Source organism: Mesoplodon bidens, assembly GCF_964165515.1.
Source record: "Mesoplodon bidens genome assembly, chromosome: 6".
NCBI lineage: Eukaryota > Metazoa > Chordata > Mammalia > Artiodactyla > Ziphiidae > Mesoplodon > Mesoplodon bidens.
The window spans coordinates 116,640,004-116,666,599 of NC_138162.1; the positions used below are offsets into that span (position 1 = coordinate 116,640,004).

A 26,596-nucleotide genomic window follows, 5' to 3' on the forward strand; every position below is an offset into this window, starting at 1 on the left:
CATTTTCATTGTCTTTTATTAATCCATGTTTCACTAAGTCTAACCCTAAATAGTAACCCCAGTGACTTTTAGCTCTAAAAAAGATATTCATTTGGTAACTACTATTTTTGCAGTGTGTGTTTTCTCAGTCTGTACTGTGATTAGCATCCTTTTCTATTTTAGCATTTTATTGGGTCTGAGAGCCTTCAACTATGCGATCTTAAACATTTCACTGATTTTACTTGTCAATTCCCCTGTTTTCATAGAGAATTTTCCTTCAGAAGTCCACCAGCACCATCACCAACAAAAATATCTGTTTTAAAGTATGTTGGTGATAATTGTGTTACCCCAAATTTGGCAAAAAAAAAAAAAAAAAAAAAATCCAAAGAATTACTCTTTTCCCCCAGCAAGGTCAACAATCTTATACAAGTCTATGGACACACTGTAGCTTAATTCTAGGCAGACTTTAGTTTGTCTTAGTGACAAGCTTTTATTAACAAAAAAGAATACCTTTCAAAGATACAGATCTCAAGAGGATCTTATTTAAGACCGACTCAGTTAAGTAAAACAAAAGCGTGGGTGGATAGAAATTGTGTGATTTCAAACCATTAAAGATGAATCAGGACTGGGCAAGAGGGGCAGAAAGAGGAATCTTTTAAATGAATACAGACGAAGGAGCACCGGCCTTGCCCCAGTGAAGGCCTGGGGAGGAAGGGGACCTCCGCAGCGTCCGAGTCTGGGCCGGGGTCCCTGTGCCCCCGGAGAAGCTCAGGCGGCTCAGCCCGCGGGACGCGCACGCGCGTACGAAGGGAACACCTGCCAGGCTGGCCGGGTGGGCGGGGCCTCGGCCGCGCGCTCGGTTGTGGGGGCGGGCCCTTCCCTATATTTGTGTGCGCCGGGGCGCGGAGAGGTGATTGGTCGCCCTTGAACCGGAAGCAGTCGGCGGCGCACGGTTTCTCGGCGGGACGGGCTTCTTGCAGCGGCTACAGGATGGTGGGTGGCGGCGGGAAGCGCAGGCCCGGCGCGGAGGGGCCGCAGGTACCGCGCGGAGGTCCAAGGGCGGTGGCGGGACTGAGGGCGGCGCGGCGCGTTTGCCCCCAGCCGGAGCGGAGAGCGGCGCCTCGCGTTCCTGCGTCTCCCGGGGGCGGGCCCGGGGCGGGTTACATCCCGGGGTTCCCCCGGGGCCGGGTTGGCGCAGTCAGGAGCCCTCCCCCGGGGGGGCGGGTTGACTCAGCCCGGTCCCCCCACAGCACGCTCCCCCAAGCCTCTGGTCCGGCTGGCCCCGCCGAGTGTAGAAAGAACCGCGGACGCCCCGGAAGGAGGGCGTCCCCGAAGGCGGGAGACGCGGCGGAGGGGTGGCCGGGCGTAGCGCCGAGCTCGGCCGCGGGGAGGCCGGGATGGGGACGGAGGGGCGTCGGCTCAGGCTTTCCTGCGACCTCACACGTTTTGTCTCCACTGCAAGAGCGGCAGGGAGTCAAGCAGGAAAGAAGTAGAGGTTTCCGAAACTCCCTCTGGCTGCGCTGTCAGCTGGATGGGGAGAGACGGTGCAGGAGGGCCGCGTTCTGGGCGTTCTTTACCCCGGCCCCGCTCCCCAGGAGCGGAAGGGTTAAGGATAAGGGCAGCCCCTGAAGGGCCCAGCCGTCCTAAACTCTAGTTATTAGGGATTTGGGGATGCAGCCAGCGTGTGAGCTCAGGCAGAGCTGAAAACACCCTTTTCTCCCTCTGAAAGGGCAGTGAACTTCTTTGCCAGAGTGTTAGTCTTAGAAATAAAGCATCAAAAACTACGATGCGTCTACAGAGACTACGGCCAACAGTAATAGCCAGCATTTATGTATTCTGTGCTAGCACTGTTTGTGTATTTTTACAAATAATTTATTCCTTGTAACAACCCTGTGATAGAGGTACTACACAGGCCTTTTTTTTGTAGATGAGAGAACGGCACAGAGAGGTTAGGTAACTTGCCCAAGGCGACAGAGCTGGAAATGGGAAAAGTCAAGAATCAACCACGGCAGCTTAACCATTATGCAACACTGCCTTTCGGCAAGGTAGATTTAAAGCTCTTCTTTCTAACATCTTAAGTTTGAGCCAGTCTTTGGAAGTCTCACCAAAGGCGGGCATACACACAGAGGGGAGGCTGGGTCAGGACTTGACATGCTCCTGCTGTTGTGTGTTTGCAGCGGGCCAGCCCACCTGGGGGGCCAGCCCACCTGGGGTTAGATGCCTGTTCTCCCACTTTCTAGTTGGGGACCCAGGGGAAGTCAGCTAACCTCAGTTTCCGTGTCTGTAGAATGTGGATAACAGAATCTAGCTCATAAGGAATTTCTGAGGACTAAATGAGTTAATCCATAGAAGGAGTTTCGCACAGTGGCTTGGCACCATAGTAAGTGCATAACAAGTAGCTATTACTTACTGTTTTTACTGTTACATGTATTACTGTTTGCTATTATCACCATCGGTTTTTGGATCCATATTTGAACAGCCTTCTTGTTCAATTTAATTTTTTATGACCTCATATAGACATGTTATAATCCTTGGCGTGATACACTGTTACTCTTGGTCATGGTCCTGTTTTACCTGATTTGTTTAATAATACGACAGACACCTGTGAGGCTGTTGCCCAGGCCAAGCGCTGAAAGGCTGACCGTGGCGCTCCATCTTCATGTTGCTCACCTGTCCTGTCTGCCTAACTCCTTCCTGTCGACCCCATTCGGTGTAGCTACGATCCTGAACTGTTTGTTTTCCTCTGTCTTCTTTTTATGGCTTTATCACCCATGAGTTGATGCCTGAACAGTATTTTTTGAACTTCATAAAAAGGCTATCATGCTGCATATAATCTTCTGGGACGTTTTTCTTCATTCAGCATTATATTATTAAGATTGATCCATACTGTGTGTGGCTCTATTTCCTTTGCACTAAGCGTAATATTCCATCGTTTGAAAGTCCTGTAACCATTCTGTCAACAGGCATTTTCACTTGTCCTGTTTTCCACTCGTAAAACAATGCCATCAAGAACATTCTTGTATATGTCATCTGGTTCATAAATACACTTTGCAGACTTTGAACGATACCCAAAATAACATCAATAAACTTGAGCCTGCTGGAAGAATGTGAATATGAGAAACATCAGGTTAGAATTTCTCAGTCGTGACCCCTGTGGACATCTGGGCCAGATAGGTGTTTGTTAAGGGGCCTCTCCTGTGCACTGTAGGCTGTTTAGCAGCATCCCTGGCCTCTCCCCACTGAACGCCAGCAGCACCCCCCCCCCAAGTTTGTACAACCGAAAAGGTCTCCAGAAACTGCTAACCGTGTCCCCTTGGGGGCAGGTACCTCCGGGTTGGGCAGCACTGATGTCCTGATAGCTGGACAGGAAGGGAAGGATCCAGGTGCCCAGAAAGAACAACACGTACGGCCACTCCCGAGACTGAAGATGCGTCCCCTCCCACCACGCGTTTTATTCTAGTGGGAATAGGTCTCAAATGTAATAAGCATTCTGAAGCCTAGCATACTTACAGGGTGAACCTATACTGCAGAGCTGCTGGAGCTGAGTTTTATAACCTAGTCTGGCCTTAAACGACCTTTTCTGAAATCATTGTTTTAACTAGTAAATCCCGTTGCATCCAGTTATTTCTGGCAATTTGCTTCTGGTGTGGGCACTGAGTCTGTTTAAACGAAAGGCACGATGACACCTGTTTACCAAAACAGGGCAAAGCCTGCTATTTTCTTATTCCTCTTTTCCTGCTGTTTACCTTTTCTTGTATACTTTTTGGTTTTTTGTTTTCTGCGTTTCCATTATCTTAGGGAAATATGTTTAAAGAGTTGCTGTGTGTGTCCCTCTTGACACCTATATATTATAAACTGTTCTTTTTTTCCTCACCCAAAAGAATCCCCAGATTTTACTCAAATACCATGTATAGAGTTTTAAAGGAAACTCATAGAGTTGGGGTGAACAAAAATGAGCAGTATTATTAAGCAGTCCAAGTTGCTGACATTACTTTGGGAGAAACAGTTTTGTGTGTGGGTTTTCAGGGTGAAACAGCAGTCGCCGAGAAGAAGGGTAAATGTGGTGAAGCCGACGTGCCCAGTGACCTTCGAAAAGAGGCAGAAAGTCATTACGGGCTTTCTCTGCCTGAAGACTTCTATCACTTCTGGAGGTTCTGTGAAGGACTTGACCCTGAACAGCCAGCTGGTGAGTTGCTCCAGAATCTTTCTCTGGCTTCTGCCAGTGGAAAAGACAGTAGGAAACTGGACCCAGGATCTAAACAGTTCATGGAAAAGGAACTTTTCCAAAGATGTTTCAAATGAGAGAAATAAAATGTTATACTAGCAAAGGTACATTATTCCACAGCATGCTTTGATGAGAGTTTGAAAGAAAACAAGCACATACTCCTATGTGTTCCAGGACTTTTAGTGTGACCTAGCAGTGCTGCTCCTAGGAACTTGTCTTAAGGGTTAGGTGAACCCAAACTATGTTAAATGATACTGAAACAAAAAGCAGAAAATGGCTTAAATGCTCATCTGTTACCCATCTTTCAGTGGACATATATAGTTTTAAAAGAATCAGGCAGATTTTTAAGTGATGACAAAGTATCATGCCTGGAATATTTCAAAAGAAAAAAGGAGAGTGTGGCATGTGCTACCGTTAGTATTTTTAGGTCCAGAAAACAGAGAGAGAGAGAGAGAGAGAGAGAGAGAGAGAGAGAGAGAGACACACACACACACACACACACACACACACACACACACACACACACACACACACACACACACACACACACACACACACACACACACACACACACACACACACACACACACACACACACACACACACACACACACACACACACACACACACACACACACCCCACCCCCCACCCCCCACATACCTCCCATGTGCGTAGACCCTCTCTGAAAAGGTAACACTAAAAACTGATAATGTGGTAACAGTTACTTTTCATTGTTACCCTTTTGTACTGTTTACAGTTACTTTTCATTGTTACCCTTTTGTACTGTTTAAATGTCTTGAGGTGGGGGGAAGCAGTCCCAGAGACTGCTGACGAAAATGTATACTGGGAGCTAACTGAATTTTGGCAGTATATCAAAACACTGCAACCGTGCAGCACCTTCTCTGAAAGTACTCATGGATGTGTACAAACGTGTTAGCAGAGATATTCACTGAAGCATCGTTTAGAATAAAAAAGAAACAGTAAATGCCTAGCAATGGTAGACATATTAAAGAAACATTTAATAGCCTGAGAAACTATTCAGAAGATTTAAATGAGGACAGGATGAAGAACAAAAAAAACACTACAAAGCAGCACGATCTCTCCCTTTATCTATATATTTATATCTGTCTGTATGGGGGGAAATTAAACTGCCCCCATGCTTGTTTTCCACATTGTTTCCTCCTCCAAGAGTTTTCTTCCTCTCTCCATCCTCACCTCCTTGCATATCCAGGTCCTGCCTGAAGTGCTTGCCTCCCTCTTGGAGGAGCACGAAGGCCCATCTGATGCTGTAAACGTGTACATTTGAACAGACTTGATGACCGATCTGTGGATGGAGGAAGAAGGTGGGCTCATCCAGGATTAGGGTGAGCCGGATGGATGGTCAAGGAGGCAACGAGTCGAGAGTGATCATTAGCTGAGGTGGAGGGAAGGGGAAGGAAATACTTACATTAAACACCTTTTAGTTAAATGGTTCGTCCTCATGTGCTGTCTGTCTCCTCTCCCTTGGTCTGGAGGTGCTACAAATATTTGAGGCCAACAGCAGCATAGTAATGAGACAAGGTAAAGGTTTGCAGTGCATAGGAACACACAGCAGTCTTGTTTTGGCCAAAGTAAGAAACAGCAGGAATGTTTGAAATGTCATCAGTGGTAAAGGTACGAGGGAATCCTAAATGTAAGTGCCACATCTTCATTGCTCTGATTTCTTTTCCACTGAGTATTTACAACTAACATCTTCACGTGTAACTAAAGGCTTCTTTCTTTTCCTTTAGAAGCTCTTTTTTAAGACAACTGCTTAGAAATATTTTCTGAATGAAATGCAGTATTTTCTGTCTGCCTCCAGAAAGGCACTGTCTAAATAAACATATTTAATTTATAGATTCACTTTCTGCAAGCCTCGGACTTCGATTAGTGGGTCCTTATGATATCCTTGCCGGAAAACATAAAATGAAGAAAAAGTCAGCAAGCCTGAATTTTAACCTTCACTGGAGATTTTACTATGATCCTCCTGAGTTCCAGACCATTATTATTGGAGATTCTAAAACTGAGTTCCACATGGGGTATTTCAGGTAAAGGGTCTTTTCTTCTCCTAAAATACAGCTACCGTCCCTGTAACGAGTGTAAGCAGATGGTCACTGGCCTCACCCCACGTGAGGGACATGTACCCTCTCCTGGTGGGTACGCAGGCTGTCTGCCCTTTTAACCTGCTAACCTCCCCTGGGAGGGGTGAGCTCGTTAGGCTAAACCTCTCCAGCTTTTCCTCTGTAGTTATAAACTGTTTTTTTCCTTTTGAGTTCAGAAAAGCTCTTTTAGCCTAGGAAAGGTCATTTAGAGCAGCTGCTGTGACTTAAGTTGGCCTTGTGCTTCCAGGGGCCATAGAATTAAGAACGCGCTTTGGAGGCAGGCTGGTTCTCCTCCTTATTACCTGGCTGACCCTGTGCCAGTGACTTTCTGTGACTCAGTTTCCTGTCCTGTGATCATCAGACACGCCTAACGGGAATGTTCGGAGGGTTAAATGATACATGCAGGAAGCTTAGACTCTTAGAAGTGGGGGTCAGGGGTGGCTCCTCCGCCTGGAGCAGCGCTGGCGCTGACAGAGAGGCCAGGAGAAGAGGACATGGAGAAGGGGTGCAGGGGAGCCAGGGAGCCATGGACGCGCGGGGCTGGGAGCTGGGGCACCTGGGTCTGCTGGCTTCCCGCCGCCTCACCAGGACCTCGGCCAGTCGCTTCGTCTCCATCGGTTCCCTCAGTCGTAGAGTAAAGGGATTTGTTATAGATGTGAACCGGCTCCTTCCGCTGTCAATGTTTTATGATCCTTTCTGGCCTGTTTCTTTTGGTTTTTCCACCTTTCTTTTATTCACGGACTGTTAAACTGGGGTAGAGATGATTGTGTATAATTTCACCTCCTTTTGACAAGCTTTATTCCCTCTTCCTTTGCATTCAGGTATAAAAGTAACTAGGTCCTAAGAATCTTAATTTTAGATTCGTTATATAAATAAGATTTGTCATAGTTATTCATAAGAAAACTAGAGCTTAAACCTGGCAAATCCATTGGCAATTTTTTGAAACATGCAGATATAATTTGTTGTTTATAGACCTAAAATTCTGCTTTGCTGATAATACAAATTATGGGCAGCTAAATTTTTAATATCTTTTGCTTAAACAGGGATTCTCCTGACGAACTTCCTGTATTTGTCGGTACAAATGAAGCAAAGAAAAATTGTGTAATTGTTCAAAATGGAGATAATGTGTTTGCTGCAGTCAAGTAAGAAAATGTTTTATTTCAGTATGTCTCCTATTTATATTGATTTACAATTTTTGTACTGTATCAGCCCGTCTCTGAGGGGAAATGAGGTAACCAAAAATTATTAGGTACCTGGAGATCATTTACGTGACTTTTGCAGGCATCTTATCCACACTTCAACTTTTCGCCAAACAACAGACCTCTTTTATAACTAACTATTTAATGAAAATATTACTTAATCTTGACCTTGTTTGTCCCATGGCAAACTCAAAAGATTTTTTAGGCATCTTAGGTCAAACAGTCTTGAAGAGTTCGTTCCGAGAACCCGTGGTATGTGGTTGAGACGGAAGGTTGAGTGCGGTGAAGCCACGGTCGGCACATCGCAGGGGGCCGGCCGCTGGGGAGCCGGAGTGCCAGCTGCGGCCACACGAGTGCTGCGGGACCGCGTGGTCTGGCAGGACCTGCGCCGGTGAGAGGGGGCCCCTGCCCGCCGCCCCTCCACCCGGGAGGCTGAGACCTCTGCGTGCGGGTGGGGCCGGAGCTGGACCTCCACCCCCCGAGGTCAGGGCCCCATGTCTGCAGCTGGGTGGGGCATTGGCCCCACCCGGAACATGAGCTGAAGCGCAGGGCGGTGGTGCGGCAGCGCTGGGGCGGCTCAGAGCCCAGCCAGGGAGCCGCCCACGGACACAGACACCATCTGGAGCTGCCACAGCAGATGGGCCGTGGACACTCTAATAAAATGAAGAGTGGGCGGCTTGAGCAAAATAAGTAGACCATGTTTTGTGTGACCTTTTTACCCTATTTCTTTTTTAAAATTCTTTGATTTATTTATTTGTTTTTGGCTGCATTGGGTCTTCTTGCTGCATGCAGGCTTTCTCTAGTTGTGTCAAGCAGGGGCTACTCTTCACTGCAGTGGTTTCTCTTGTTGCGGAGCACGGGCTCTAGGTGTGCAGGCTCAGTAGTTGTGGCATGCGGGCTTCAGTAGTTGTGGCTCGCGGGCTCTAGAGCGCAGGCCCAGTAGTTGTGGCATGCGGGCTTCAGTAGTTGTGGCTCGCGGGCTCTAGAGTGCAGGTTCAGTAGTTGTGGCACGTGGGCTCAGTAGTTGTGGCTCACGGGCTCTAGAGCGCAGGTTCAGTAGTTGTGGCATGTGGGCTTCAGTAGTTGTGGCTCTCGGGCTCTAGAGCACAGGCTCAGTAGTTGTGGTGTGTGGACTTTAGTAGTTGTGGCATGCAGGCTTCAGTAGTTGTGGCTCACAGACTCTAGAGCACAGGCTCAGTAGTTGTGGTGCACAGGCTCTAGAGCATAGGCTCATTAGTTGTGGCGTGTGGGCTTCAGTAGTTGTGGCGTGTGGACTTCAGTAGGTGTGGTACGCAGGCTTCAGTAGTTGTGGCACACGGGCTTAAGTAGTTGTGGCACACGGGCTTAAGTAGTTGTGGCTTGTGGGCTCTAGAGCACAGGCTCAGTAGTTGTGGCATGCAGGCTCAGTAGTTGTGGCACGTGGGCTTAGTTGCTACGCGGCACGTGGGATCTTCCCGGACCAGGGCTCGAACCCATGTCCCCTGCACTGTCAGGCGGATTCTTAACTGCTGTGCTACCAGGGAAGTCCCTACCCTACTTTTTAAAAGACTTTCATTCCCTGTGATTTTATAGCACAAATTTGCAGTAAACAGAAAACTAAGTTGATCAGTGCACCTGCTGGGCTGCTGTGTGCATACTGGTGTATCTAAAGGGCATGGGAGATGTCCCAGAAAGGCTCTTTTTTCTCTTCTGATAACTCTGAAATTTATAGAAAACATTGCTTGCTGTTTATAATTTATAGTTCTTTACATCCTTCAGATTTATTGTTGAATTTAAATTGGTGCTGTCTTTATTGGAAACAACTAAAGTTATTTCCTTATTGTCTGTCTCTTGCACTAACATGTAAGTTCATGAGGGCAGAGGCTTTTTCTTGTGCACAGCACCTGCCTTGTAGATGCTCGGTGAATCATTCCACAAACACTCTGACAGCAAAAACAACTAAGTTTTCATTAGTCCTAGTGGTCTTACAAAAAAAAAGGAGAAAGATACAGTTGTTATCGAAAATAATGCAAGATCGTTCTGGTATTTTTTTAGCTTACTGGAGAACACAGAAAAGGAAATAGAAAACAAAAATACATTGGTAATAGATTTATAACTTAGGTGAAGACCAGCAAGTGAGTATATTTGAGTACCTAATGCTATTTCACACAAAAAATGTTTTGCACCTCCAATAATTTATCTCAAACATAAAGGTTAAAAGCTTATTATACTTTTCAAGTGTTACAGTATATATAGTATTCTTTTTTTTGAGACTTTACTTAAATCAGCTAATCAAAACAATTTCTATATCAGCCTCAGTAATGTCTTTTAAGGCAGACCAATTGTTATACACAAATTATTTTTATGCCCAGGGAAACTAGTTCTCTTTGTGTAAGATTTAATAGTAGCCAAAGAAATGCAAATTTCAGCTAGCAAAGATGAGTAAAGATTAAAGAATGGTAATACCCAAGGATGGTTAGGGTATAAGAAACCTTTCTGACATGTGTTAATTGGTAAGACGTTTGTGGAAAACAGTTGGAATAAGGTTGTTTAAATATTTTTTCAAAGATTTCTTAACAGATAATGAACATTGCCAGCTAATATGGTATACCTTAAATCAGCGATTCCATTTCTAGCTATTTATCTGAAGAAATTTTGGATGGGTACACATAAATATCTGTGTATATTTCAGACTGTTTATAAAAAGGAAAAATTAGAAAAAACATACATATCCAGCAGTTAGAGAAAATTAGGTAACTAAAGAGAAAATGTCCATAAAGTGTAACACCAGGATATTGATCTGTTGTTTTGGGAAGGAGTTGATACATTATGTGAAGAGGTCAAATAACAGAGCAGTGTGGAACGGTTGGTTCCCTTTTCACATCCTCTAATGCACATGGAGAGAAATCTAGATAGATTGAAAGTTTTAAAATACTTATCGTTGGACAACAAAATTAGGAATGATTTTCTTTTTATTCTGTTCTTTTCCCTAAAATAATTGTAGCAATAGTTTGGACCTCACAAACCTCCTAAAAGGTCTCAGGGGTCCTTGGGGTCCACAGACCACTATTTGACCACTGCTGTTTAGTTAATGGTTTCAAACCTGACTACACACGGAAGCCTCCCGGGCTCGTGGTTAAGAGCTTCACCTCAGCTTCATTCACTTCAGCATGTCTAGAGCAGGACTCGGGAACGTTCTTTAAAAATACATGTTCCAGGGCTTCCCTGGTGGCGCAGTGGTTGAGAGTCCGCCTGCCGTTGCAGGGGACACGGGTTCGTGCCCCGGTCCGGGAGGATCCCACATGCCGCGGAGCGGCTAGGCCCGTGAGCCATGGCCGCTGAGCCTGCGCGTCCGGAGCCTGTGCTCCGCAATGGGAGAGGCCACAGCGGTGAGAGGCCCGTGTAACGCAAAGGAAAAGAAAAAAAAAAAATACATGTTCCAGGTGTATCTAAGTGTAGATATACTTAGAGATCTCAAACCTGTATGTCTATAATTTTAATTCTTAAGTTTAAAAAATTCATTTCAAGTGAATGAACATTCATTTTAACGAACATTTAATGAATGCTTCCTTTGTACGGGCCCGAAAACCATTTAAAACACTTGGTGCATAGTACAAGAGTACGTGCAGGCAGGGTATCGGCTCTTGGGTCGAGACGCGCTGCTAAATAGTCTCTTTTCCTCTTATCTGCATCCCCCAGCATTCTCTGCCACCCTCCGTTGCTGTACTGGGTACTTTCAACCAGGAACCCAGGAGGTTCTGACGTGTAGTCACGTTTAAAGCCATTAACTAAACAGCAGCTATCAAACAGTGGGGTGTGGCCCCCAGGGGTGCCTGCCCACTTCCCAGGAGGCCTGTGAGCTGCGAACTCTGGGTGATGACAGGGTGTCGTTCTCACACCAACAGCACAAAGGTGGAGGCGGGTAAGCCCTGCTGGAGCCTCGACGGGGTCGGGGCGGTGGACCTGGTGGGCAGTGGACCGTGGGTTATCACAGCTGGGACGTGACGCGGGTGTCACTACGGAGGTCCGTGATGACACAGTAAAGGCGGATCAGATCCCTGCCACTGGGCACGTGTCTTCTTAACGTCCTGTGTGACGGGAGGGGAGGTACGGAAAAGGCACTTCTGCACACTTAGGGTTTGTCTCGAGGAAAAAGGTCTTGTGAGGCCGAGTTGTGAGCTCAGCTTTTTCCACTTTGCTGAAGAGAGGGACTGGCAGACACTGGTTACTCTGACGTGAGTGTTTGGCCGGCGTCTCAAACGAACCGATGGAAACAACTGACTGTGTTGCCAGTGTTAAAATTTAAGATTTCAAAAGCAAACATGAGAATTGGGGAGAGTTGTAACCACCCTTGTGAGCTTGACAGCTTCTCACTTCCTGAAGACTTCGCTAACGAGGTTGGTGGTACTATTAATGAATGTGGTTTTTTCATATTGTGATAGAATGTAGTAAATCAGATACAGTGAAAAGGGTCACTCTTTGGGACATCTGCATAACTTAGTGAACCAGTGTTTTCTGCATGACCGCTGCAGGACTCACTCAAGGTTCACAGTGTCCCACTAGGTTTAATGGGACAGCACAGAATGTTCTGGCTGTTTCTGTGTACACATTGCAGCAGAGTATTGGATTGTAGGTTTGAAGCTGAGAGACAAAAGCTTAATAAACTGGAACGGAAGTGGTCCTATAATGTGGTAAGGATGAGAAGACCAGTACCGAGGGCCGTCAGGAGACGTGGACGTCTTCTGAGAGGGTGTTTCCCGTGGGCCTGATGAAGGCAACAGCCTCCCGGGAGGAAGGGTGCTGTGGACAGAACAGCACAGTGAGGACAGCAGCCCGGGGCCCTGGCGTCGCCGGTGTGCTTTGTATGGTCGTTGTAGATAGAGCCTCTTGATTACTGTGACGCTGTGCTGTAATCATGAGACCGTGGTTTTGGTGGTCTTGGCTTCTGTGGCACTTTAATCCACGCACACTGATTCTGTCAGCTTGGGTAAGTTGATTATCCTCTGTGCCTCAGTTTCCTGATCTGTAAAATGGGGATCAGAATAGCACCCACAGCGCCCAGCCCATAGCAAACTGCTGAATGTTAGTGGTGGGCAGGAGCGGGTTTCCTCCTGGCAGCCTGGTAGTGGCTGCAGGAAGGGGACCAACTGTGTCCAGCTGGGCACTGTGTCCAGCTCTTCCTTTCGCTCTTGCTCTGATGGCAAAAGTCTTTTTTTTTCTTTTGGAGTATAGTTGATTTACAATGTTGTGTTAGTTTCAGGTGTACAGCAAAGTGAATCAGTTATACATATACATATATCCACTCCTTTTTAGATTCTTTTCCCATATAGGCCATTACAGAGTACTGAGTAGAGTTCCCTGTGCTGTACAGTAGGACCTTATTAGTTATCTATTTTGTATATGGTCGTGTGTAGATGTCAGTCCCAATTTCCCAATTTATCCCTCCCCCTTACCCTCTGGTAACCATGTTTGTTTTCTACATCTGTAACTATTTCTGTTTTGTAGATAGGTTCATTTGTACCCTTTTTTTTAGATTCCACATATAAGTGATATATGATATTTGTCTTTCTCTATCTGACTTAGTTCACTCAGTATGACAATCTCTAGGTCCATCCATGTGCTGCAAATGGCATTATTTCGTTCTTTTATAGCTGAGTAATATTCTTTATCCATTCCTGTGTCAGTGGACTTTTAGGTTGCTTCCATGTCCTAGCTATTGTAAATAGTGCTGCAGTGAACATAAGGGTGCATGTAGCTTTTCGAAATAGGGTTTTCTCCAGGCATATGCCCAGGAGTGGGATTGCCGGATCATCTGGTAACCCTAATTTTAGTTTTTAAAGGAACCTCCATGCTGTTTAACATAGTGGCTGTACCAGTTTGCATTCCCACCAGCAGTGTAAGAGGGTTCCCTTTTCTCCACACCCTCTGCAGCATTCTTAACATAAAATTATTTCCGTAACTGGCAATAATATATTGTACTATTCACATACCTTTAAAAAATATTTTTTAAACATTTTTATTAAATAAAAATATTTTATTTTTTTTGGAAACTGCTTTTTTTAAAGAAATTACTGTTGATGACAGAATGTGTCATCAGCACATTGTACGGAAGCACAGTGGACTTCTAGGTTGTGCTTTTGTATCAGCTTATAGAATAGTTCTGCTTTCCTTTTATAGTTTTTAAATTCATCTTAATGCAGATTTGAAAGTAACACTGAAAAGAATCTGCTGATGCTTAAGTATTCTAAACGTCCTCTGGCTCTTTAAAAGTAGAAAATCCTTTTTGGTGTCTCCACACTCTTTTCTTCTGTTACGTCAGACTTCTCCAAGGCGGTACGCCGATCTTAGCCTCAAGCGACGAGACAGGAACTTGGCTTAACCTCATTTTGGTAATACCCTATGTCTTTGTTGTAGACATTACAGAGATAATACAGATAAATCTTGTTTGCTGTTGCTGTGACTGGCAGCTGTTTATTAATAGTGCTTTTCTCTTGCTTGAAGAACCTGCTCGGGATTCTGGGGGCTCTGGTGGTGGTTCTGCGGTCTTTCCCTCGCATGGAGTTTGATGTCTGTAACTCGGCTCCCCGTAACTTCCCAAGGTCTGTGTGCTTAGCACGGTGGCCTGCGTACTAATGAGGGCTTTTACTTCTTTTTCAGATTATTTTTGATGAAAAAACTTAAAGAAGTAACAGATAAAAAGAAAACTAGTCTCTTGAAAACCATAGATGAGAAACTCACAGAAGCAGCCAGAGAACTGGGGTTCTCACTGGAACAGAGAACCGTGAAGATGAAACAGAGAGATAAGGAAGTATGATTCATGTCTGTTCGTCTCTGACGCTTTTGCTGTTCTTTTTTTTTTTGCGGTACGCGGGCCTCTCACTGTTGTGGCCTCTCCCGTTGCGGGGCACAGGCTCCGGACGCGCAGGCTCAGTGGTCATGGCTCACGGGCCCAGCCACTCTGCGGCATGTGGGATCTTCCCGGACCGGGGCACGAACCCGTGTCCCCTGCATCAGCAGGCGGACTCTCAACCACTGTGCCACCAGGGAAGCCCCTGCTTTTGCTGGTTTAATGGGGGGTTTTCCTCTCTCCACTGCTTCCCACCTGCACCTTCTCCCCATCTCTCGCTGCCCTGTCCTGGAGAGAGCTGGACGCTGCCCTTGTGGGGCTCCCGCGGAGGCTGTCCAGGATCTGGCCCGGGAGGTCCTGCAGGTGGGCGGCCAGGCTGGGTCACGTGACGCAGTGCCCTTGCCGCGGGTGCACAGCTCAGCCAGGCCTTCTCACTCGTGGATCTTGATTTACCAGTTTCTCCTGTAGAAGAGTGAAAGCGGCTTTTGCATAATATTTGCTTGATTTTCTTTTTTCAATGGCTAAGGTCTGTTGATTTCGTGCCAGGTGTTTTGGGGGTAGATGTGTAAAGGTCTGCCTTACAGTGCCTTATAGTTATAGCCCCTCAGGCAGTTGGCGTTTGGGAGCCGTGTGTACTGAGGTGTGTAAACTTCTCCGGGAAATGGTGCATGAGGAGGCCCCTCTCCTTTGCCTTATGGAGCCCACCAACCAGCGCTTCCCTTGGCGCCTGCAGTGTGAGTGGTCTTGTAAACAGCAAATACTTCTGGGTTTTGGATCCTTTGGGTTTTTCACTTATAATTGTCAGAGTAAGTTAATAGAGACGCTAGAAGAATTCTGCCCTGGGGTAAATGAGAATCGTGTAGGAGTCTGTCCTAATAACCCTGGGGAAGGAGGGCGGTGTTCACCGGGGTCGGGGCCGCCAGCCTCTCAGCAGCGTCTCCTGCGTGTGCTGCTTCATCTGAGCGTCCTCGGCCAAATGACCCGGAGTCAACTAGTGCTGGCAGCCAAGTACGTCAGCTTACTTAGTTAGTGAAAATCCTACTTCAGTGCTTTTTCTGATCTCGACTCGGCTGCAGGGGTGATGTTCTGATAAGTTACAGTCCCTGAATCGCAGTCTTATCAACTCTTTCTTTAGTCCTTGAGATCAGAAGCAGTTTCTAAACAGGTTGTTCATTTGAATGAAACTCCTTGCAATGGGGCGTTTTTCAGTTGCTCTGAGATTTCATATTGCCATTTCACCTTTCTGGTTTTCACAGGGAGCCTCTCCCACCTTATAGGGTAGGAAGGTGAGCATTTCTCACCCTGTTGTGACGTATTTGTCCTAATTTGTCTTGACTGAAGACTAAGCTGCTCTGAGCAGAACAGCTGCCAGCAGCACATTCTGTCACCAACAGTAACTTCAGGTGAGGCTTCATTAATTCTTCCCCATAACTGTAGATAGATAGGAGTCTAATGTAATCTGAGTCTTAATCTAAACTTATTACATTAAGTTTCATAGGAATGTTTGTCCTGGCCCCCTCCCCCCATGAGGTTTCTTTTTAGTATTTGTTTTTCTTACAAAAATCGCCGGTAAACACAAATTCAGAGAAAAAAAGAACTTCTAATACAACCGTGATTTTATCTTCCCAAAGACAACATGTGGTAATAATGCTTCCAGATCCTTTTCTAAGCTTATTCTTTTATTGTTATTGTGAGATCTTCAGGGAATAATTATTTGTTTAGTCCTGATTTTTTCAACTCAGCTCCACTAGTACATGTGAGTTAGTGACTTGGTCCTTACGTGTGAAACTAGCACGTGCATTCTAGGATGATGGAGCCCTGCACGGCACACGAACAATCTGTGTGTTGATACCAGCCGTGCCTTACAGTGCTTTGGCCGGAAGTCCTTGTGAGCCACCCTGCGACTGACAGGCAAGCGCAGTGGGTCTGCAGAGGCTTTGCTGCTTGTGCAGAATTTTACATGACAGGCCTGAGACCCAAACTCACACCTTTCATAGCTGGCATTCCGTTCACCCTGTCTGACTAGCTGGCTGTGTGCCACTTCACCTCTTCCAGTACCCAGATGTCACTTTTAAAATCGACATGGAGTTAATGTCGCTGTAAAATGAGGGTCCATCATTCTATCCACCTCTGGTTCTGATGCCTCACGACATCACCCACCCTTGGGCAGGGTTTTCCTAAACTGGTAATCTGATTCTTCGTAATACAATTAGGATTCTGATGCTCTACTAACAACTGATACCTCTTTATGGACAATTAGTACAATTTCTCATCAGTGAAAATACGTACATGGCATGGATTTTGTTGGGTGTCACAGCCGTGCCATCACTGTTCCCTTTTGCGTTCATCGTCAGCGCTGCTTTGTGAACGCACTGTGGTCATCACACCATGTGCTGCATGGCAGGTCTGCCTCGTAAGGGCGCTGTGTTTATGTTCAGAGTTTAGGGTGATGAAAACTCCACACGTGCAGACAGCCTGCCATAAATAACGGTTCACACCTTTATTTGCACACTTACCTGATTATTTCCTTAGAAGAAATTCCTAGATGTAGTATTGCCAGGTCCAAAGTGGTTTTTTAAAAAAATTTATACAGGTATAAAAAAAATTGTGTGTGTGTGTTTGTTTGCAGAACTCCCCCCCAGGAGTTGGACTCCTTTGCACCCCACCTGCAGGGGCTGTGCGCCCCTTTCCCTGGGTCCTCGCCGGTGCTGGTCCTACTAATCCCTTTGGTCTTTCCATCCTGAAATGTATAAAATGATCTACCATTGTTTTCATCAGCATTTCTTTGATTGTAAAGGACATTAAGTCGTTTTCATTTCTCCACTGGCCATTTATATTTCTGTGAACTGCTTGAACTTTGCCCGTTTTTCCATCAGGTTAGAATTACTTGTGTTTTCATTAGGGTGTTAAGTCTTTTCCATTATTTGTAAGACTTGCTTTATAGTTTAAAGACATTCATCTTTATTAACTTTATTGTTATATGTATATATTGCAGATATTTTTCATCATTTAATTTGTGTTAATTTTGTTCTTGGGTTTTACTTGATTTTTTTTGTTAATTTTTTTAACCTTTGGCTGCATTGGGTCTTTGTTGCGGCACGCGGGCTTTCTCTGGTTGCGGTGAACGGGGGCTACTCTTCGTTGTGGTGCGCGGGCTTCTCATTGCGGTGGCTTCTCTTGTTGCGGAGCACAGGCTCTAGGCACGCGGGCTTCAGTAGTTGCAGCATGTGAGCTCAGGGGTTGTGGCTCATGGGCTCTAGAGCGTAGGCTCAGTAGATGTGGCACACAGGCTTAGTTGTTCTGCGGCATGTGGGATCTTCCCAGATCGGGGCTCGAACCCGTGTCCCCTGCATTGGGAGGCGGATTCTTAACCACTGCACCACCAGGGAAGTCTGATTTTTTTTTTTTAAATGTAGTCAAGTCTATAAGTCTTTTCCTTCTCCAACCCAAAATCATATAAAATATTTGCCTTTTCTTCTAGTAGTTTTATGGTTTTATTTTTACATTTAATCCTAAAATCCAACTGCAAGTTATTTTGGTATCAGGAGTAAGATACAACATAACTGTGACTTCATTTGTTTTTTCCCAAGGGGTGAGCAGTTGTCTTGGGACTTGTTTGGAATAACCTGTCCCCTGTGTTGCTTAATGAAAGACAGTGAAAGCAGCGAGAGGGTGGAGAGCTGGTACAGAGACTTGGGGGCGAGGACCTTAAAACTGAGAGCGTCCTTCCCTCAGGAATGTCACTGGACTGCACAGAGAGATACTGGAAGCAGATGTTTTGTTCAGGAAAGACCTAAGAAGAATGCCACTAGTGTAAGAGAAAAACGCAGACTGGAAGGGTTATGATGGGGGTTGTGTTTGGACCTCTGTTTGTCTTTGAAAATTAACACTTAAGAGAAGCTCACCGGTTTATGTTATTTGCCTCCACGAGGGGCACCACAACACTAGAAACTGCCCTACTTTGGGGAAGTTTGCTGACGAGCCTGAATTTTCTAGGTAGGAATGGGGGACCTGAATTTCATAAGATGGAAAGGAGTTCTGCCTTCCACGTCTTCCTGCTGAGGAAAACCATCCCTTCTCCTTCAGGGCCCAGTCCCGCAGGCTCTCTGCCTAGAAGATCCCATGGCCGTGGATGGAACTGACACCGCGCCCTGCTTCCTGTAGTGGGACGCACAGCGCAGACTCAGACAGCTGACACAGCTAATGAAAGCCGGCTGTTTCACTGTCGTACTTACTTCAAGTGCTTGACTTCTAGCTAATTTTAAAGGAAAGAAATAATATTAAACTTGTGCCCTGGGGTCCAAATTTACTGAAATAAAAGGACATTGAATGTTGCGTTTTGGCAGAAGTCTTGAGGGTTTGTGTGTGTGCTTTGTTTTGGGGTTTTTTTCCCCCTGTTGTTTTTGTCTATTTACGGTGACTAAATTTTGTTTTTTTTTGTTTTTTCCTTTTATTTAGGTCGTGACAAAGACCTTTCATGGGGCAGGCTTGGTTGTCCCAGTAGATAAAAATGATGTGGGATACAGAGAGCTCCCTGAAACGGATGGTAACGTATTTCTCACGTGAACATGTGCGTGTGTGTTAATGTATGTGGAGAAAGGTTTCCTTATGTTGAGAAGTAGGTGAGGACATGTGCCATGTGGGGGACAGTCACCTCCCCTTAGTGCAGAAGGACGCAGGCTCTACGGTCAGTGAGGCCTGAACTGAAGCTGGGTTTGCTGCTGTGTAGCCTCAGCAAGTTATTGAACTACCCGGAACCGTGGTCTTCTTTACCCGCCACGCGGGTAGTAATGGTGAATACCATCCGTAGGGATGTTTGGGGTGTATCTGAGCACGTAAGTGCTTAGCACACTGCTTGCCTGATAGCGCTCAAAACAGAGTATTTTTACAAGTTTAAAGAATGTGAACCTCTGGTCTAGGTGACTTTTTCTGAACTATTTCAGAGCCATTGACATCGTAGCCAACAACGTACAATATAGTAATTAGTGAAACAGCACATGTTTGTATAGTGCTTTGTGAACAGTCTTTCATCTGTTTGTAAGTCTGTTGAGCTTTTAGAAGCCAGTGCTGAGTTACTTCATCTGTAAGTATAAAAACGACACGAAATCTACTTATTGCCACGTTGAAAAGAGGACGAAAATCGCTTCTCAGCTCCCCGGGCCCACCCCCCTTTACTTGAGCACCCCGAGGGCACCACCTTCTCATCACCCTGCTCCCTGGGGGTCAGCGGGGCGAGGGGCCCACAGCGAGAGGGAATTAGAGGTGCTCCTGCGCAGCACGTAAAATGCAGGCCCTCCCTTGTTCAGAAAAGACCTGTGGCCTCAGCTGCCCTCCGCCTGGAGGACTCCCAGGGAAAAGCATTATTGCACATGGGCCCCGCGGTGGGGGGGCTGAACTTGTAGTCTGGCTTGGTTTTAACTCACTTGGATGTAAAAACTGCAGCAGCATTAAGTTTTTCCTACATTGACCATGTGTAGAAATGATACTGTTTCGGATATGGTGGGCTAAATTAGATAGCTTAAAATTACTTCCACATTTCTGTTTTGGTGTGATGCCAAGGTGGATTAGATGTGCTGCACGTGCGCTGCACATGCTGGGCCTTCCTGGACCGCCCCCCTGAGGCCGGAGGGGAGAGGGTCTCTGTCCCGGGGGCGGGGGGCAAACCCTGGTCTTTGCCGCCTCCCTGTGAGCCACTCCACCCCGAGCTTTAGCAGCTGCTTTACTGTCCTGTTGGGGAGACTGAGGGCATTTGTTACAGCGATCGCGGTGGGTGTTAAACCGCGGTGCCCTGGAATAAACCGTTACCTCCCCTGGTTGGGGTTCTGGGTTTCATGTCCAAGGTCACTTTTAGCTACTTGTACTTTTTTCTAACATCCTAGCATTAGATCCTTCCGCGGTCTGATTATTTCTGAATGAGGAGTGGTGGCAGACATAGTTCAGGATCTGGTGTCTCGCTGTTTTGTTGGCCAGGAGGTGTATGTGGCTGGTGGTCTGTGGACGGTGACAGGGCCCAGCGGGTCACAGGAAGTCTGCTCCTGCCCAGCCTCCCCCGAGGCTCTCGACACGCAACACTGTGACGCGGCCCGGGGGAACCACTTATTGGGCACTGGATCGTGTGGTGGTTGACGCTGTCGGGGACGTGTACACGGCGTTAACTCAGTCCTCGCCCAGGCCTTGGCGCGGCTCTTACTCTCACGTCCGGGAGGCGGGGACCTGAGACGTGACTGAGTGTGGCGTGGTCGCCGAGCCGGCGACCTGACTCCCCTGAGCTGCAGCCCGCGGCCCCGCGGCCGTGCGCCGGGGGCGGCGGGGGTCAGAGCAGAGGCACTGAAGCGCAGTGGCCGTGGAGGCGCTCGCACGGTCTCGCGTTTGGGTTCTGAGGCGACGCGCTGCAGTTGCCGGTGGAAGAACATGTCTGTCCTCCAGTAAACGCGACACTGCTGTCTGTCCAGCGCAGCACTGCCTGCCGCGGGGCGGGGCCGGAGCGCAGCCCGTGAGCTCACGCGCAGGCTGTGTGCCGGGGCGCGCGTTCCGAGGTCAGGCCCTGGCAGACGCTCACCGCGTCGTCAGCCTGCGTGTGTGGTTGGTGTCAGCGGAGTGTGCAACGTCAGGCCCTCCTGCGAGAAACGCGGCACCGCGAGCTCCAGGCGGGGCTGTTCCCGTCGTGACCGACCCCCGTCCCCGCCGGCACGGCCGCCCCGCGTCCAGGACCGTGTCTGTTGCTCCGAGTGAGGGATAGCTCGTCCGCATTATCGGATTTTCCCAGGTTGTCAGAAAGGAAGTCTAATGAGGCATCGTTCGGTGCCTTCCTTCTCACGTGCCTCGCGGGAGCTGACGCGCCCTGGCATCCGAAAGCAGGGAGAGAAACGTTCCAAGTCAGATAGAGATGTTAAAGCACTCGTTTTTATTTAGATAAATGTTAGCAGTTTTCTCTGTTCTCACCTCGGATTACACTTTGGCCGTAGCTGCACTTCTTTCCCCCACTTTGGTAAAAGTACTGGTAAAGGTTTAATTCTACAATGATTTCTTGTCTCTTCTATGTCTTTTTCTGGCTTTTAAGTAAGGTAGGAGGGGGCAAAAAGAGCAGACTTTACTGTCTGGATTTTTTTTAATCCCTCGTTCTCCATATTTTGTTCTTTCCAACCATTTACAAATGGGAAAACACTCTTAGCTTGAGGGCAGTTAGAAACAGGTGGGTCAGGTTTGGCCATAGTCTGTGGACCCTGGACTAGCCCAGGGAAAACCTCTGGAAGCTGGTGTGATTCCTGATTGCAGCTAGGTTCCACTGTGCTAATACAAGAAGTCTTTTTTGTTAAGTAAGCCATTTTTATGCTTGAATCTTAAGTAGAAAAACCATGGCCGTTGTAAAATACAGTGCCAACCAAGGAGGCGCCCGTTGCACTAGGACAGTCATGAGGAAACACCCAGGTTACCGTCTGCACCGTGGTGGTTACAGGCAACCTCGTGTCCTTGATCTTCCAGCCAGTCTCAGGAGAATCTGCAAGACCATCGTGGAGGCCCCCAGTGATGCTGAGAGACTCAAAGCTTTTGCTCCTGTTCAGGAAATGATGACTTACGTGCAGTTTGCTAATGATGAGTGCGATTATGGGATGGGGCTGGAGCTCGGGATGGACCTCTTCTGCCACGGTTCCCACGTGAGTGAGCACACCCCGCCCCCTCCCTCCCCTGCGCCCCCCCACCTACACACTCCCGCTCACTGCTGTCTGCAAGTCCAGCGCGCAGGGTATGGATTCAGCTTGAATTTCAAAATGAACATTTTGAAATGATTTTTAAGCAGATGTTGTGAGCATACTTTTTATTTGAAGTTCCTCTTGTACTCCGGCCGAGGTGAATGACCCGGATGTTCTGCCCAAGTGACTTAACTAGCCACGTGCACGGCTGTGCCTTCACTCGGGGGTGGACACGCCTTCCTGGCTCCACCTCACTTTCCTTGGGGGGTTTGTTCTTGTGCTTGAATTCCTGGATGAAGAGTCAATGGTGTCTGTAAATTTGCTGGAAATTCTTTAACGTAGAGGAGTTGCTGTTTTACCCTGAACTCCCTGCTCGTCACGTAGGAGAAACGTACAAGGCAGCTGCAGGAGGCCGCTGAGCCGCGGCTGGCGGGGGGTCGGGCAGGCGGGCGGAGTGGGGGCCCCGGCCTGCGTCCCGTCTCCCCAGGAATAGCCATGTGAGCGTGGGCCGTGCTCCCCGCACCTCCGCGCCACCTGGGGCCCTCCCAGGCCGTCTGCCCGCTGTGGAGACCACCTAATTCTCCCTTCACCTACCGTGTCACCCGCGGCACAGAAAGAGCCCCGGGTGCTCAAGGCCACACGGGCAGGCGGCTCCTGCATCAGCCTTTACCCCAGAAGCTGACTGTGCAGGCTGTGGAGTGCAGGGTCACCTGGGGACACTGCGGGGCTGGAGCAGCGCCCCACCAGCGTCAGGGTGCCCCGGGGGCTTGTTCCCCACAGGCTGGCGCGCCCCCGACCCCCCAGTCCCCCTGGGCCTCACCGAGTTCCCTTCCCGCGGGGGCCTGAGCATTTGCGTTTCTGGTCGACAGTTACTGGGTCAGGCTGACACCACTGTCGGGGAGTCTGTTTTGGGGACTCCTCGCGTAGGGGCTGTCTGTTAGCAGTAAAAACAATCAGAGTGGTTAACAGCAAAGAGAGTCAGTGACCGATCAGAATAGCTCTTGACCAGCTTCACAGAAACTCGGTTGTCTTGAGAATCCAGCAGCATCGGAGAAGGGACGGTGGAGCCGGCAGCAGGCGCCAACGGCGGTGCCCTCCCTTGTCCTCGGAGCGCGTCTGGGCCCTTGACAGACGGAGGCAGCGACTTCAGGGGTGGAGGCTGACACGGGGCGTGGGGAGAGAAGGAACTGAAGACACGGGGGGGCCTTCAGTGCGACGTGAAAACTCACATTCAGCTCCGTGTTCTGACGGTGCCAGCTAACGGAAATGGTGACTGAAGTCTTAAGTGGTGGGGACACGCCGACGAGAAGGAAAAGGCATTTGAGCGTATTGGGGGCCAAAGGGGGTGAATAAACCGTATCTGAGGGAATAAGGACGCTTGCAGTGTTTACTTGGTTTTCTGGAGTTTCCTTCAAGAAGTGCCCTTCGTCCTGAACAGCTGCACGATGCCCCAGGGACGGTGCCAGGCACTGTCTCAGAACTCACTGTTGTCATGCAGACGCTGGCTGAAACCCAGCGTGTGGGGAGCAGGCTCTGTTAGCAACTGCTTTTTCCAGTATATTACCTGCTGCGTCCTCTGGCTAATGTCATCTTTTGTTTTTCAGTATTTTCATAAAGTTGCTGGCCAGCTTTTACCTCTTGCGTATAATCTGTTGAAGAGGAATCTCTTTGCAGAAATTATTGAAGCTCACCTGGCAGACAGAAGCAGAGAGGACGTGGACCAGCTTGCAGCATGAGTGGGAGGTGCCGCTCTCGGGCGTACAGTATTTCAGAGCTTCAGTATGAAACGGGATGTTTCGTTTTTAAGGGGTACGGAAAATAAATGGACGGAAACATTTGCTAACAACTTTCCTGAAGCTCTCGTGGCCGGTTTTCTTTCTTTCACATGCAGTCAGAGCATGTGCGTGGTGATGCCCTCATCACGTGTGAAGAGGGGATGTAGCCGCCGTGGTCCTCTCCGATGTCATAGGATGTCACGCCTGACACCTGTGGGCGAGCACACGGTCCTCCCCTCCCGGGAGTGAGTCCTGCTTCAGCCTTTAACACATAGGCAGCGAGGAATGTGTTTCTGGGACTTGAGGTGACAAAAGCTTCAGCTGTAAGCACTGGGCTTCTGGGCAGCAGGGAGGGCACAGGGGAGCAGACTCAGGACCCACCCCGGAGCCTCCACAGCTGCATCTGAACAGCAGCTGCAGGCACGCGGGCCTCACCCCACGAGCGTCCACTCGCTCCGTTAGGTTTATTCCTTGCAGCAGCGCCCCTCGGGCTCTGTCTGTACCTGACAATCGACACAGCGTTAGGGTGTCGACACAGTATGCAGTCAGGGTGCCATTCAAGTTTTCCATTGGGTTTCCAGTACAGCCTGTGGGTAGCTGTGTTTGACCAGCTCCAGATCCTTCTTCAACCTGACAGAACGTCCTTCACCTTAAAACCTCAGAGCTCACAGTGAAACACAAAATAACAGCAAACTGTGGATTGGGCCAAAGGGCCCCTTAATGAGGTTTCCCTTGTGAGGTTCAAGGTGGGAAAGCCGCAGGTCACCTGGCTCACCCCCCATCTTGCAGGCCTGACTGGACCTGCCCGCAGAACTCTGCAGAGTTAACTGGGTCAGCCGCCTCCTTAGAACCCACCTGAGACCCGGGCTCTTCATGGCAGAGGGCGAGGAGATGGGCAGGATCAGGTGCCCCTGGTGAGGCTGTGGGCTTTCAGGCCCCTCAGTAGCGCCAACCCTTGGACATACGCGTATCTGTTAACCACCGTGGCCCACACTCAGCGCCCAGGGAACCCACGCTAGCACGGTCTGGGGAACTGCCTGGTGAGATGCCCAGAAGTTGGGGAGCCCTGACCTCTGGGGCCACTAGTCCCCTCTGCTGCAGCCCACGTGCGCAGCCGTCCTCCCGCTGTGGGCAGTTAAGACTCAGCTGATGGCGCCTGTCCCTCCCTTTCACTCCTGTCCAGGAACGTCCTCGTCCTGACATCAGGGCTCCCGTTCTAAGAACGGACGGAGTTCCCTTACGTGACACCCTGCCTGCGGCCACCTGGGCCCAGCTGAACACTGAGCTGCTGTATGTTAAAACGTGACAGGAACAACCAGCTCACACGTGCTTTGATTCAGAAAAAACCAGATCACATTTGGTCTTAAATAACAACCTTTTAAGAAGCTCTTGAGCTTTTTCCCACAGATTTCTTTCTAGAGTGCTTGTCAGTAGTGGCAGTATTTAGAAATAGTTACTAACACATTTATCTAAAATACTGATTACGAAACTCAAGTGTCTTCCACTAAAACGGTTTGCTCAGCTAGAAATCCTAGGTTCCCTTAAACTTGCTATTTGTTGATCCAACAATCTCAAATGTGAGTTTTTAAAATTTGCCTTCTTGTGATCAGTAATGCAGATTTCAACAGGATTTCCTACCAAGGGATAAATGAAAGGGGACAAAAAAATTCAGCTTTTCATCCATACCTTACACAAACCTGAGTGCAAATCTTCAGAAAGCTGGGTATACTGGAGCCAAGACAGGATTTGGACAGGAGTGCCAGGCACGTGGCAGTTACAATTTGGATGCTACAGCTGTGAGCAGAGCTTCCTGAGGACAAGAGTCTTGTGAAATAGAGACATCTCCAGTCTCAAAGCCCAGCGGTTGGGTCCGAGGGCTGGCAGCGCGTTTCAGGAGGGACTGGCCTTCCAAGGACCGAGCCTCAGCCGTTTGAGAACAAGCTCCTCCCGCCAGCCCGACACCAAGCACTCCTTTTTCTACCTTTTTCCTGCACTGAAGGCACAGTCCTTTGAAACCTCGTTTACTAGATATTTTTATCTACTCTTCAATGGCTATTGCGGCCTCCAAATGCCACCTGCCTTCCTGTTCATTTTAAGTACGTGGGCTCTTTCAGCAATAAAGCACCTTGACCCAATCAGTTTAACAAAATCATTACCTAGCTCAAATTTAAGCTCACACCTGGAGCTTGAGAAGTTTTTTCTGTGTTAACCTCTAACACATGTAGAATGATTCACCCAAGAAAATAAGCGGAAGCAATAAACCTCACCCGAGACCGTGATCTCAACTGTCTCCACAAGGACACACCCCCTCGCTCCAGCTCAAAGCTCCCGCTCAAGGCCGCCTGTCCAACCTGCTCCCCGCCCCCTGGAGTCCCTCCTGCTACTCAAGGACCCCCCACCCCGCTCTCAGAACAGTGAGTCTCCCTCAAACATCCCCACTGCTTAAAAGAAGCAAAATCCAACTGAGTAAACCCCGAAGACCTTGCTGGCTGTGTTCAGCGATTCATCCCATCCAGCGAGCAGGAGGGGGTCCGAGGGGCTGTGGAAAACGGGCGGCCCTCCTGGGCCCAAGGGGAGACGGCGCCCTGTTGGGGCTCAGGTGACCTACCTGCGGGGGGCAGAGGGGCCCGTGGCGGATGACTTCACTGGTGCTGACCGGGCACCTCCAGGCTGCCGGGGGCTGGACCTGCCCTTAGCTGAGGGACTAAGCCGTGCTTTGGTGACGTGGGCTTGGTACAGGGCCTCCATCGGGGCCCGCGGTGTCCTTATAACACCACGAA

The 26,596-nt window shown here is 48.4% G+C and overlaps 1 protein-coding gene across 2 annotated transcripts; it reads left to right on the top strand.

The window, feature by feature from the left end:
• The first annotated feature begins 908 nt into the window (after nucleotides 1-908).
• Nucleotides 909-23,897, top strand: HPF1 (histone PARylation factor 1). Of its 2 annotated transcripts, none has more exons than XM_081237709.1 (8): nucleotides 909-1,017; nucleotides 4,006-4,165; nucleotides 6,082-6,271; nucleotides 7,369-7,467; nucleotides 14,161-14,311; nucleotides 18,809-18,896; nucleotides 21,833-22,005; nucleotides 23,646-23,897. In XM_081237709.1, exons 1-8 carry the CDS (start codon nucleotides 970-972, stop codon nucleotides 23,775-23,777), a joined length of 1,041 nt encoding a protein of 346 aa, XP_081093835.1. In that variant the 5' UTR covers nucleotides 909-969; the 3' UTR covers nucleotides 23,778-23,897. The 2 variants fall into 2 exon arrangements, with proteins under 2 accessions (XP_081093835.1, XP_081093836.1); XM_081237710.1 differs by having other exon boundaries at nucleotides 23,716-23,897.
• Nucleotides 23,898-26,596: the final 2,699 nt, after the last annotated feature.

Coding starts and splice junctions, on each gene's coding strand:
- HPF1 (XM_081237709.1), top strand. CDS start 970: ATGGTGGGTGGCGGCGGGAAGCGCAGGCCCGGCGCGGAGGGGCCGCAG. Junction 6,272..7,368: donor TTCCACATGGGGTATTTCAG/GTAAAGGGTCTT, acceptor TTGCTTAAACAG/GGATTCTCCTGACGAACTTC. Junction 7,468..14,160: donor AATGTGTTTGCTGCAGTCAA/GTAAGAAAATGT, acceptor CTTCTTTTTCAG/ATTATTTTTGATGAAAAAAC.